This window comes from Rhinopithecus roxellana, chromosome 6 (assembly GCF_007565055.1).
Source record: "Rhinopithecus roxellana isolate Shanxi Qingling chromosome 6, ASM756505v1, whole genome shotgun sequence".
Taxonomy (NCBI): Eukaryota; Metazoa; Chordata; class Mammalia; order Primates; family Cercopithecidae; genus Rhinopithecus; species Rhinopithecus roxellana.
In genome coordinates this window covers 60,632,493-60,646,638 of record NC_044554.1, presented here as the reverse complement: position 1 = coordinate 60,646,638, position 14,146 = coordinate 60,632,493, and the positions used below count along the sequence as shown (strand labels likewise).

At 43.8% G+C, this 14,146-nt stretch overlaps 1 protein-coding gene across 1 annotated transcript in view; it reads right to left on the bottom strand.

Moving 5' to 3' along the window:
* PLXNA4 (plexin A4) overlaps positions 1-13,179 on the bottom strand; it is a 522,503-nt gene extending 509,324 nt beyond the window's left edge. The window contains exons 1-2 of the mRNA XM_030933216.1: positions 13,001-13,179; positions 9,347-9,462 (exon numbers count right to left, since the gene is read on the bottom strand). Of these exons, the coding sequence (XP_030789076.1) occupies positions 9,347-9,404 (58 nt within the window). The 5' untranslated portion in view covers positions 9,405-9,462; positions 13,001-13,179. The remainder of the gene's footprint in view (positions 1-9,346; positions 9,463-13,000) is intronic.
* Between the last annotated feature and the right edge of the window lie 967 nt (positions 13,180-14,146).

The following is a 14,146-nucleotide window of genomic DNA, read 5'->3' as shown; positions in this document are numbered from 1 at the left end:
TTCATATGATGCCACCCCACATGCTTCCCCCACTGCACTGCAATAAGGTGGCCTTGTTTGAGCAGAGAAAGAACTTCCCAGCCTAGCAGTTCTCTGAGCTTCATTCTCTTCCCAAAATGCCACTGGCCTCAGGCACTGAATCATTCTCGTCTCCCTTGGGCAAACCCAAGCCAGCCCTCACCTTTGCTATTTGAATGAGGCTGCAGAGACCACAGCTAGCTGCATGCAAAGGATGCAGGAGGTGGGGAGGGACTCGGGAAGAATTCTGCTCTATCCACCTTCCCCAACATGCACGTGCTCCCTCCCAGGAAGCTATTGCCTCAAGTCTTCTTGGTATTGTTTGATGCCTAAACAGTGCTTTGTAGAAATGCTTGGAATGACAAGGATGAGCGAGAGGGAATGCAGAGATAGCTGGTTCTACAAGTCCATTCCCAAAGAGCCTTTTGATCATTCCCTTGGCTCTCAGCTCCCTCACCCTTCTCTTTCTCTGTCTATCCCCTCTCCCGTTCCTCATCCCCCATCCCACTCTCAGACCAGGACCACAGTTTGTATTCACACCTTCCCCTTTCCGTGGCTATGAAAAGGATGAATTACCTCCTCGATACATGATGGCCCTGTCCAAGGACCCCTTCACCTGGTGGGTCCATAATTGAAGTGTGGTCTCTGAATCTGCAGCTGTCACAGGGGAATTGACAAAGATACCAGAGCAGGGTCCTGCACATACCAGGCTCTCCTTAGTTTCCTTGAGCACAGGAGAATGCAATTTTCCACAACCTGCACAAGAGGAAGGCCACACGACGTTCTCAGACACTTGAAGTGCTCTTTAACTGGGAATAAAATATTAGCAAAGATGCCCCCAGACTTGCTTTCAGCTGCCCCTCGTCCCAGCTCCTGCCTAAGAAAATTCTGGAAGACTGACAGAAGCCATGCTTGTCTTCCAAGTCTATGAGAAACCCTTGGCAGCTTTAGCATTGGCTCGTCCTATGCCTCAGTTTCCCCACCTGTGATGTAGTTACTCCAGCAGAAAATCCATCAACAAGCAAATAACTGAAAATGAGGACAAGACATCCCAAAACCGCAGGTGGGAGGCTTTGCCTCATCTCTCACACCTTTGCCTCCCCATCTCCAATGGGCTGACTACAGAGACTTCCATCCTCCACTCCCTGCCCAGATCCTGAACTAATCCTGAGACAGGAAGCTTCTACGGTGGCTCAGTTTCTTTCTCCCCACTATAAAGTTTTCTACCTTGGTTCCAACTCCTAAATCCAAAAATAGATACTAAGCAGGAGTTTGGTGGCCTCCAACAGTACTAGAGTCTGCCCACAGCCCCCCAGTCAGCTGGGCTCCACTGTCTTTCATAGCAGTGCTTCCTGACAGCTTTTGACCAGGGCCCAGGCTGAAGCCTGGGCTCTCATCCACCCCCAGGGTCTGCCATGACGAAGCCTCCGCTCCCAGTGCACAGCCTCCTCCCTACACAGCTGTGTGTGCAAGAGAGACTGTGGTTCGGTTTCCCCATATCTGTCCCTCTATCACGGGCAGCTGTCATGCCAGGCACAGCCCTGTCCCCATCACTGCTTACCCCATGAGGTCATGAGCAGATCAACACACATCATAGCAGTCTAGGCCTAGGATGGTTGGAAGACTGAGACAATCTTGGTAAAACTCCTATACAAGAAAATGCCAGGGTCAGGCATGGTGGCTGACACCTGTAATCCCAGCATTCTGGGAGGCTGAGGCAGGCAGATCACTTGAGGTCAGGAGTTCGAGACCAGCCTGGCCAACATGGTGAAATCCCATGTCTACTGAAAATACAAAAATTAACGGGGTGGTGGTCCGTGCCTGTAATCCCAGCTACTCTGGATGCTAAGGCAGGAAAATCACTTGAACCCAGGTGGCAGAGATTGCAGTGAGCCAAGATTGCACCACTGCACTCCAGCCTGGGTGACAGAGCAAGACTCTGTCTCAAAAAACAGAAAAAAGAAAAAAAAAATGCTGACCATTTGTACCCATGGTTTCTGGGCTATCACATCTTCACTCTCTTTTACCCTTTTTACCTTGATCACATGAAATAAAAAATAATAATAATAATGGTAAGGAAGCATTTTGAGCTTAGAGGGAGCAAGAGATGCTCTGTGTGTGTCTAACCAGAATGTCTTAGCCTGTGGGGACAAATGCTCACTGACATTCAACGTACAAAGAGCAATGACTCTGAGCCCCAGTCTGCTTAATCACAAGACATCTTATCTTTTCAAGTCTCCAGAAATCTCTAAGGTCCTCAGGAATTACACCCAAGTGTCCAGCACTTCCCAGTTCTAGTGGGGCACCCCTCACATGGTGCTCTAGGGGTTGGCGTCCCAGAGCAGCAACTCTGCAGCATCCGGGTCATATCAAAGTTCACCATCCAAGGATGGACTGAAAACACCCTTCATGGTGCCGAGCCTGGGGCCCCCAGACCTTATAACCCAGGCCAGTGGACCTAGAATAGCTTCTCTGCCTGAGATTCAGTGCTGATCCATCTCCTCCACATTCCGGGTGCCCAGATCCAGGGCTTCTCATTTAAAAGGGACAGTGACAATTCTTCCAGTCCTTAGACCTTTGTGCTAATTTTCTATAGCAGGGTAGCCTGTGCCTCAGTTTCCACTTCCAGTGCAAAGGGAAGATCAAACCTCATGCTCTTGTGTCCTCTCTCTGTTTCTATTTTCCTGAAAGCATCTCCCAACCTCCCCGATCTCTCACCATCATGACCATGAATACACTGACATCATTGTGTGTATAAGAAAAAGCAAGAATTCAGGCAAAGTAAAATATAATATTTGCCACTCAGCTTGTCCCTCATTCCCTGAAGCCCTGCCAAGAACCATGCGCCCCCACAATCACCAGTAGTAAAATGTTCCTAAAAAGAACATTTATCTTTCCAGGCTTTACCTCTGCGTTGAGTCAACACTGCCCCCGCCACCCCCCACCCAGTTCCCCAGCATGGATGGAACCAAAGGGGCCATTCAAGGGGTCTTGCAGAACAAAGGATTAATCTTCTCCAAAATAATGTTAAAGTTTTCATCTATAGCTAGGAAAAAAATGCATGCAATTTTTCCAATGATAAATTTCCTGGCTTCTATACTCAAATTGTAAAAGTCTTAAAAGCCACGGCACCCAGTTCCGTGTGACACTTGTAACTTTCCAGACCACTGATCAGAGTCATGGGTAGAAAGGGCACCACAGAGGAGACCCAAGCTCCAGCCCCAGCCCTTTCTCTAACTGGCTTGGGGTAAGAACACTGCCCAAGTTCCTCATCTGTGAGTTGAGGGGATTCGGCTAGATTTCTAAGGACTGCAGAGCTCCAACATTCTAGCATTGCACTATCACTTATGATAAGTAATTACAACCAAGACAGGATTTGACCTTGACACCAGCGTCTGAAGCATATATGAAAGATCTCTGTTATTACTTCCCAAAGCAGAAATGGTGCTCTGTTCTTGCAGAGGATCAGGAAGAGATTGCAGTGAGCCAACAGATGTTCATGGAGTATCTACTGCGTGCCAGACCACGTGCTGGGTGCTGAGGTACACAGTGACCAGAGAAGACGTGATCAGCATAGAACCGACAATCAAAGAAGTTGTGGCTTTCAGGGATTTTTCAGTTGGTAGGAAAAACTTACACTAAATAACCATAGGTTACAGAATGCATCGCATCCCCCTAAAATTAATTTGTTGAGGCCCTAAGCCCAATGTGACTGTATTTGGAGATAGGGCCTTTGGGGAGGTAATAAGATTAAATGAGGTCATGTGACTGGTGTCCTTATAAGAAGAGGAAGAAAGACCAGAGCTTGCTATCTCTGCATGTACAAAGAAAAGGGGTTACGAGAGCACACAGAGAGAAGGCAGCCATCTGCAAGCGAGAAAGAGAGCCGTCACCAGAAACCACATATGCTGGCTCCTCGATCGTGAACTTACGGTTTCCAAGAGTATGAGAAAAATCAATGTTTTTCAGTTACCCAATCTGCAATATTTTGTTATGGCAGCCCAAGCTGACCAATACACCATGTTTACACCAAGTTTCATCAAATCCAGGACACTATTGACTTTGTGACACACCATTGCCTTATGTCTGCTGAAGAAAAAAAGGGGGGGGGGGCACCGCCAATTAAACACAATTACTTCTTGTCACTTACAACTTTTAGATTCATTGAAAAACTCTTTTAGAATCATTTAGTTTGTCTTGCTCTTATACAGGCAAAAAGGGGAATAAAAGCAAAATAAATTAATTACACTATCCCTAAAACTTCTTAGTCAGTGTTGAAGTCTTCTGAATCACTTTCCAACTCAGACTTGAAAATGGCACCATGGATGGATGATGGATGAGGTCATATTTCCTAAAAGTGTGCTCCGCTATTGCTTCCAAGACTTTCTTCCAAGTTCTTGACATTCATCATGCAAATGGATGTTGATGCTTCCATGCTTGCCTGTGATACACAATTCTTGCAAACTAATGTAACTGTAACATAGCTTCATCTCCTTGTGAACTCTTTCTTTCTTTGTCCTTATGTTAATCTGCTTAGGCTGACATAACAAAATACCACAGCCTGGGTGGCTTAAACAACAGAGGTTTTTATTTTCTCACAATTCTGGAGAACGAAGTTCAAGATCAAGGTGCAGGCAGCTTTGGTTTCTCCTGAGGCCTTCTCCTTGACTTGCAAATGGTCACCTTCCTGCTGCATCCTCACATGGCCTTTCCTCTGTGCTCACACATCCCTGGTATCTCTTCTTCTTGTAAGGACACCAGTCATGTTGGATGAGGGGTCTATCCATATGACCTTATTTAACCTTAATTACCTCCGCAAAGGCCTTATTTTGAAATACAGTCACATTGGGGGTTAGAGCTTCAGCATGTGAATTTAAGGGGGACACAATTCAGGCTACTAGTCTTGTAAAGCATTTTGTTGTTACTTTGCAAGACAATAGTGAGCTTTTACTTTCAAATGATAAAAAATTTGCTTTGCTTGCTAGCATCAAATTGATACCCTCCTGTTCTGTTTTCTTTCTATATAAACTTTTTGTTTTGGTACCAAATTAGAGTAATATTGTTTTTTAAAAGGTATTTTAAATATAAACTAAACCCCAGATATGCAATGTCAATCATGCACCTAAATCCATTGGAGGGATGACAACATAAGCACCCATGACCAAGTCTGTGCATGCTCAGACAATGATCACAGCAGTCAACGCTCTTGTCCAACCCACAGCATCATAAGATAGCATTTAACAGTGAGACACATCCCCCTTTCAGAAATGTTAAATGTGGGGAAAAGTGTGTGTGTTTTAGATGAAATATGGTAAAAAATAAATAAATAAATAAATAAATAAATAAATAAATAAATTAGGATATCCATGTAATTCTTGTGCAGTTTGAGTTTTTAATAAATTCGCTTCTATATAATATATAAGCAAATTGCAAAGTGTGACAGAGAATGAATTTACTCAAGATTTCAATGAAATTTTTAATGATTCATTTGTTCTAATTTCTTTCTTTAATTTTCTAGGTAATAAACCCTTCACTATACGGAATGGTTCTATCCAAATATATCTAAAATGATGCTGGATATGTCGAAAGCCAACATTTCAGTAATTAAATATAGTAAATTATGATTAAATTTCCTCTCTTTTCCTTCTTGCAGATTGTTTGTATTATAGAAATAAACATATTAAAATTCCCAACAGCATACAAACCTTAGGGTCACCCTGTATAGTATTAAGTGATTGATCACAAGTCTACAGAATGCTGGGATGAACAGAGTTGCCCCTAAGAAAGGATTTCTCAAGCTGACACCCAGAAGGTGAGTTAGGAGTCAGCCAGGGAGAAGGGATATTCCAAGGAGAAGGAACAGCATGCACAGGGTCCTGGAGGTAGCAGACAGAAACTAGGGAAGAGGCAGACAGACTTGAAGTTGAGGGTGAGGGATGGGGGGCATGGGAGGCACAGAGCAGGGATACAGGCAAACGCCTTCCTGGGCCCACCTCACCACGTCTAGGCACATCCCAGAGTGCAAGGAGGTTGCTCACTGCTTCAGTTTTTATAACAGCAAAAGATTACAAATAATCTCAATGTTTCATCCATAAGTGGCTGGTTAAAGAAACTACGGTTTACCCAAACAGAAATTTTTAGAAAGTTCCAAAAAAAACCAACATGGAACTCTGTATTGCTATGCAGTGATCTCCAAGACAAATTAAGTGCTAGATACAAAATGTGCTAGATAGAAAGTGCTAGATGCAAAACAGTGAGTATGAAATGATACAATTTGTGTTAAAAAAATTAATTTACACATGCTTATATGTGCTAGACTATTTCTTGAAGGATACACAATCAACTAAAAGGGCTGGTGACCTCCAGAGAAGAGTATTAGGTGAATGGGGACAGGGTGGGAGGGAGAATTTCAATGGTCTGCCATTGAATCTTTTTAGTCCTGCAGGAGGAGGAGGAGGGAGAAGAAATATGTTTTAAGTAGAAGGGCAGCTCATATAAGACTGTGGCTCTGTTTGTGGGAAGGCTTGCGTGTGAACAAGTAATGATGAAGCTCCTCCATGTTCCTTCAGTTTCCTGCAGGATTCCGTCTGTCTGGTATTGTTTTTCTGCTGTTTCACACAGAGATGCTCTTTGAGAAAGATCATAAACTCCTCAAGGGCAGGAATCTTCACATGCAAGTTCAGAGCCCCCAGAGTGCCCTAACACACATGAAACACAGCAAAGCGTATCTTAATTCCAGCTGCCAGATGTGCTGGCTCACCTGCCCCCAACCCCCACTTCACACGAAGCAGCCTCTGGAGTCTGCCCCAGACCCAAATGCTGCATAATCAAGCTGGGGAAATTCTCTCCTCCTAGAAATTCCAGCCCAGTCTCAGAGGCCATATTAGAACTGCTCTCTGTGGTTAAAATGACTTTCGCAGGCACCAAGGGGAAGGGTTTCCAAACTGAGGGTTCACAATCCACCAGTAAGTTGTGAAATCAATGTGGTGAGTCCAACAAGCCTTTTTTAAAAAGAATGAGGGCCTGGCGAGGTGGAGCACACCTGTAATCCCAGGATTTTGAGAGGCCAAGGTGAAGATTGTTTGAGGACGGGAGTTCAAGACCAGTCTCAGCAACACAGCAAGACCCCATCTCTACAAAAAAAAATTTTTTAAATTACCCAGGTGTTATGGCCCATGCTTGTAATTCCTGCTACTGGGGAGGCTGAGGCAGGAGGACTGCTTGAGCCCAGGAGTTTGAGGCTGCAGTGATCTAAGATCGCACCACTACACTCCAGCCTAAGTAAAAGGAGATCCTGTCTCTTAGAAAATAAAGAATGGAAATTTTCAAAAGTCAGAATATATCACACACTAGTAAAAATAAGTATTATTTTGTGAAAATGTTTAATTTCAAATGTGTGTGTGGACAGTGGGTCACAGGTAAAACATATTTCTTACCGTGGGTTGCAGCCAAAAGTATTTGAAAGGCAGTGGCCTAGAGGAGTGAGTGAGCAAAGGGCTCTGGAGTCCAGTAAAGCTTAGTTCAAACCCCACATCTATGATTTTGTCTCCCTGGCAGGTGACTTAACCTCCCCTCATGGTACAATGGAGACAGTAGCAACGCCCACCTCATGGGATGGTTGCAAGGTGCTTAGGCTTATCTTGAAATCTTGGCTTAACACTTGATAAATGGTTAGCACTCGAGAAACATTCACTATCACTATCACAACCAAGAAATATGCCCTTCATCTTGCTCAAGAATCTCTGGCACCAAAGCAAACCATAAACTTGGTCATGGCCTGTGTTCCTGGCTACCCCATGGCTCTTCTGCCTGGCAGCTTCTCCCTAGCGTCCTCCTTCTCACTCCACAGACAGCACTCCACTGCTTCCTGCCTCTTCACCATCAAAGGGGCTGGGTGACCAGAAAGGCACATTTCAATTCAGGGGAGAACATTACTTTACTCTAATAGGACATTCGTTATCCCAGCCCCCTTTCAGCATTGGTTCCAGGGAAATAGATGGTCCCAGCCACTGTAATTCCTTCATGATATATTTAAAGAGGAAGATGATGAAGGAAATAACGGCAGTCGATCTGTGGTTGGAAAGAGTATATGATGTGCATGCCCTGTCCAAAAATTAAAGATGATGAATCAATATCTGAGAGGCAGAGAAAGTGCTTTATTAGGACCTTTGACAAGAAGACACCCTTTCTGACTCCCAGTAGCAGACTGAACCATGGGGAGGTTTGGTTCTAAGTCTCCTCATCTGACAAAAATCTCAAGGTCCACCTCCCTCTCTCGCTCATACTTCCCAAACCAACTGCCAACCCTGTGTGCCCAGCTCAGGTACAGGTCAAGAGAGATGGGCCCAGCTGAGAGCCTGAGGGTACTGGAGAGACCAACAGATGTTTCCCCTCAGGTTAGGACCACACCCAGTGCCTCTGGGTCAGGAAGTACTGGGATGCCTTCTCAGGTGTGTCAGCTTAGTTTGCAGAGCTGAGCATGGGCCACAGGGGCGAGCCATCTGTTACTAAGGATGCCCATTAAGAACCTACACTGTAACCAGATGCCAAGTCTCATGCAGCTGCTTCCTTTGCCCTCATTTCATGGTCCCAGTCTGATATGGTTTGGCTCTGTGTCCCCACCCAAATCTCATCCTGAATTGTAATCCTCATAATCCCCACGTATCGAGGGAGTAGACTGGTGGGAGGTGATTGGATCATGGGGGCAGTTTCCCTCGTGCTGTTCTCATGATAGTGAGTTCTCATGAGATTTGATGGTTTTACAAGTGTTTGACAGCTCCTCCTTCACGTGCACTCTCTCTCCTGCTGCCTTGTGAAGAAGGTGCCAGCTTCCCTTTCTGCCATGATTGTAAGTTTCTTGAGGCCTCCCAAGCCATGTGGAACTGTGAGTCAATTAAACCTCTTTTCATTATAAATTATCCAGTCTTGGTTATTTCTTTATAGCAGTTTGAAAATGGACTAATACACAGTTTCCATAAGAATACTAGGAGCGTATTTTGGGCAGCTGGGGCTGCTATGGCCCACTGGTAAGGGCTCAGCCTATGAGTAAGGAAATTGAGATGTAGAGTTGTTGAATGCATGAAACTAGGCTGGAACTAGGACCCAATTCCCAAGCTGCTGCCGGTTCCACAGTCTCAAAGACACAAGTTGGGAAGAGCGCAAAGTGATGTGCACACGTAAGGTGGCATTACCATCAAGGGAAGTGAAAGCAGTAAGAGCTACAATGATTGGTCAGAGCAGTGAGGAAGAGAACAGGACTGTAAAGAGAGAGGAGCCAAAGACAGGCTTGATTAGAAACTCAGGGTGAATTTTGTGCTTGAGCCAGTACCTTGAATTCCAAGGTCAGAAGGCTTTGTGTGGATCTGAGGGGTGGTGGACATTTGCATTCCTGCTGCTTGCCGCCCCAGCGGCTGGCCTGATTTCCATTTCTAACAGTGGCACTTGCTGTGGAAGTACAGTATATTATGGACTAATTAAGGCTGTTAATGATAGTGGCAATCCATTAAGTGATCAACGGTATTATTCTGATCTATCTCTGTCACCTCCTTTCATCAGGCCATTAAGGTGACAAGCTTCATAGAACAGGCTAATCTCCCCTCTGTCAGCCCCTTGATGTTTTCTTCCCTGGAAGAGCTATGGACTCTCTGGGGATGAGTCATCCAAGGATACAGCTGAAGGACTGGACTCACCAAGCTCCTCCTCCACTCTCAGTCTGTTCCACTCAGAACACCTGGGCTCATGGGAAGTCTCTTTTGTATTCCCTCCCTGTTATGGACTGAATGTTTCTGGCTCCCTAAATTTCCTGTGTTGAAGCCCTAATCTCCAATGTGATGATATTTGGAGATGGGGCCTTTGGGAGGTGTTTAGGTTTAGATACGGTCATGAGAGCAGGGTCCCAGTGATGGAATTAGTGTCCTTATGAGAAGAGGAAGAGAGACCAGAGTGCTCTCTCTGCCCTGTGAGGACACAGTGAGAAGGTGGCCGTCTGCTAGCCAGCAAGAGGGCCCTTACCAGGAACCAGTCCTACTGATACCTTGCTCCTGGCCTTCCTAGCCCCCAGAACTTTGGGAAATCAATGCCTGTTGTTTAGACCACTCAGTCTGAGCCCTACCGGTGGGTTCATCTTACGAAAGAGGAAATTGAGATGTAGAGTTGTTGAATGCATGAAACTAGGCTGGACCTAGGACCCAATTCCCAAGCCACATGCTGGTTCCACAGTCTCACAGACACACAGCCACACATATGAACACACACTGTTATACACTCACAAACACATGCTATCATATACACATACATACACTCACACATACACCAACATACACACACGCAGTCACACACATATACATCCACAAACACACGCTGTCATACACTCACACCCACATGCTATCATATACACACATCTACACTCACACATACACCAACATACACACACACGCAGTCACACACACACACATATACATTCACAAACACACATTGTCACACACTCACAAACACCCACATGCTATCATATACACACACATGCACTCACACATACACAACATACACACACACACAGTCACACACACATATACATTCACAAACACACGCTGTCATACACTCACAAACACCCACATGCTATCATATACACTCACACATACACCAACATACACACAGTCACACACATACATATACATTCACAAACACACGCTGTCATACACTCACAAACACCCACATGCTATCATATACACACATATACACTCACACATACACTAACATACACACATACATAGTCACACACATACATATACATTCACAGACGCTGTCATATACTCACAAATACCCACATGCTATCATGTACACACATATACACTCACACATACACTAACATACACACATACATACAGTCACACACATACATATACATTCACAAACACACGCTGTCATACACTCACAAACACCCACATGCTATCATGTACACACATATACACTCACACATACACTAACATACACACATACATACAGTCACACACATACATATACATTCACAAACACATGCTGTCATACACTCACAAACACCCACAAGCTATCATGTACACACATATACACTCACACATACACTAACATACACACACATACGGGCACACACCTACATATACATTCACAAACACACGCTGTCATACACTCACAAACACCCACATGCTATCATATACACACATATACACTCACACATACACTAACATACACACATACATACAGTCACACACATACATATACATTCACAAACACAAACACCACATGCTATCATGTACACACATATACACTCACACATACACCAACATACACACACAGTCACACACATATACATTCACAAACACACGCTGTCATACACTCACAAACACCCACATGCTATCATGTACACACATATACACTCACACATACACTAACATACACACACATACGGGCACACACCTACATATACATTCACAAACACACGCTGTCATACACTCACAAACACCCACATGCTATCATATACACACATATACACTCACACATACACTAACATACACACACATACGGGCACACACCTACATATACATTCACAAACACACGCTGTCATACACTCACAAACACCCACATGCTATCATATACACACATATACACTCACACATACACTAGCATACACACACATGCAGTCATGCACATATACATTCACAAACACATGCTGTCATACACTCACACCCACATGCTATCAAATACACACACATACACACACACATACACTCACATACACACACAGTCACACATATACTCACATATACACTCACAAACACTGTCATACACTCACACTATCATATACACATATACACTCACACATACACTCACATATACACACAGTCACACATATACTCACATATACACTCACAAACACACACTGTCGGTACACACTCACACTATCATATACACATATACACTCACACATACACACATATACACACAGTCACACGTATACTCACATATACACTCACAAACACACACTGTCGTACACACAGTCACATTATCATATACACATATACACTCACACATACACTCACATATACACACAGTCACACATATACTCACATATACACTCACAAACACACTGTTATACACTCACACTATCATATACACATATACTCACACATACACTCACACACACACAGTCACACATATACTCACACATACACTCACACACACACAGTCACACATATATCACATACACTCACACACACGCAATTACACGCATACATATACACTCACAAATGCTATCATGTACACACATATACACTCACACACAGTCACAAACATACACATACATCCAAAATATACACTCATAAACACACTATCATATACACACATACACACACATACACTCACACACATATCCACATTCTACCATATACGCTCACGAACACACACTGTCATACACTCACACACACACTTACATACACATTCACACAGTCACATATATACTCACATAAACACTCATGAACACACAGTCATACACCCACAAACACACACACTCACACACACAGTCACATATATACTCACATATACACTCATGCACACACACAAACTCACAAACTCAGTGTCATATACACACATATGCACTCACACATACACTCACATACACACACCATGTCACACACACACATATGCATCCACTTACACACTCACACTTCATATATGTCCTTCTAAGCACAGATACGCTTTCCATTTCTGACAGTATCAATAATTCCTGATTAGTGAGACCAGTGACTTACAGAACCTTCCTCTTTTCCAACTCTTACCAATTTTTCAGTGATATGAAATATAGAATTTGGCCATTTCCCATGGGGCTTCAGCCAAGGGACATCACTAAGAGCTGTATCTCAGCTTTCCTCTGCCTTCACACTCTCAACAGTAATGCTGCTCAGTATCCCCAGTGATCCCTAATGAGGGGGCTCCTCCACCCAATGCTTTTTACCTTTTCGGGGTAATTAAAGCAGAAGCATTCAAGGTTTCAGTCCCCATGTTCCCTCCTCAATCCAGCTACAGAGGGGAAATACTGGTCTGATTGGGCTGTGTTCCATAACGCTGACTGGGTCACGCTACTCGTGGGCAAGATCTCCATGCATTAAGATCTCCATGCAGTCTGCATCTCATGATTAGACTGAGTTCTGGAATGCATAACCCCAGTCTAATCATGAGAATCCACAAGACAGACCCAAATTGAGAGGGATTCTACAAAATACATGACCAGCACTCTTCTAAGGTGTCAAGGTCATGAAAAACAAGACTGGAAAGCCATCACAGACTGGAGGAGACTAAGAAGACCTGACAACTAAATGCCACGTGGGACCCTGGAGGGGACTGGAAACAGTAGTAGAAGAGCTGGTGACAATCTGAATGAAGTCTGTAATTTGGGTAACAGTATTGTACCAATATTAATTCCCCTCCTCTGCCAATGCAATGAGGGGTATGTAAAAGGTTAACATTAGGGGAGGCTGGTGAAGAATATACAGGAACTCTCTACTATCTTGACAACTTTTCTGTAAATGTAAGGTTCTTTCCAACTAAAACATTTAACTTTAAAAAAAAAAAAAAAAAAAGCCAGGCCCAGGCTATATTACAACGTTCACTGAGAACATGCTGCTAGCACGGACCTGGCGGTGAGTTGCTCAGGGAAGGTGTGCACTGTAGTCATGCACTTGCTGGTACTGTTTATTAGGTGCAGACATGCCAAATAAGAACTGAGTTACAAGCATCCAAATCAATGACATTTTAATAAATAGCTTACATATATATATGCACACACACACAGATGGCGATAAGAGATTTATTCTAAGATCTGTGCAAAAACGAGTTTGCCTAGCAAAACAAATTAACATGTTGGGTTTTAAACTATTGATATTTGGCGTATAACCTATTGGAGTTTTGTTTTTTCTATTACAGCCATAAAAATAGTTTTCGGATAAAATTCGAATCACTTCTGCAGAGAGAAAAGACCTGGATCCCACAGAACAGTTAGAGAACCACTAGTGCATAAACAAGCATCACACACAAACTGTCATTTTATAGATGGGAGTCCAGACAGGCTTAACTGAGGTCACACAGCAAGTTAGGATGAGAA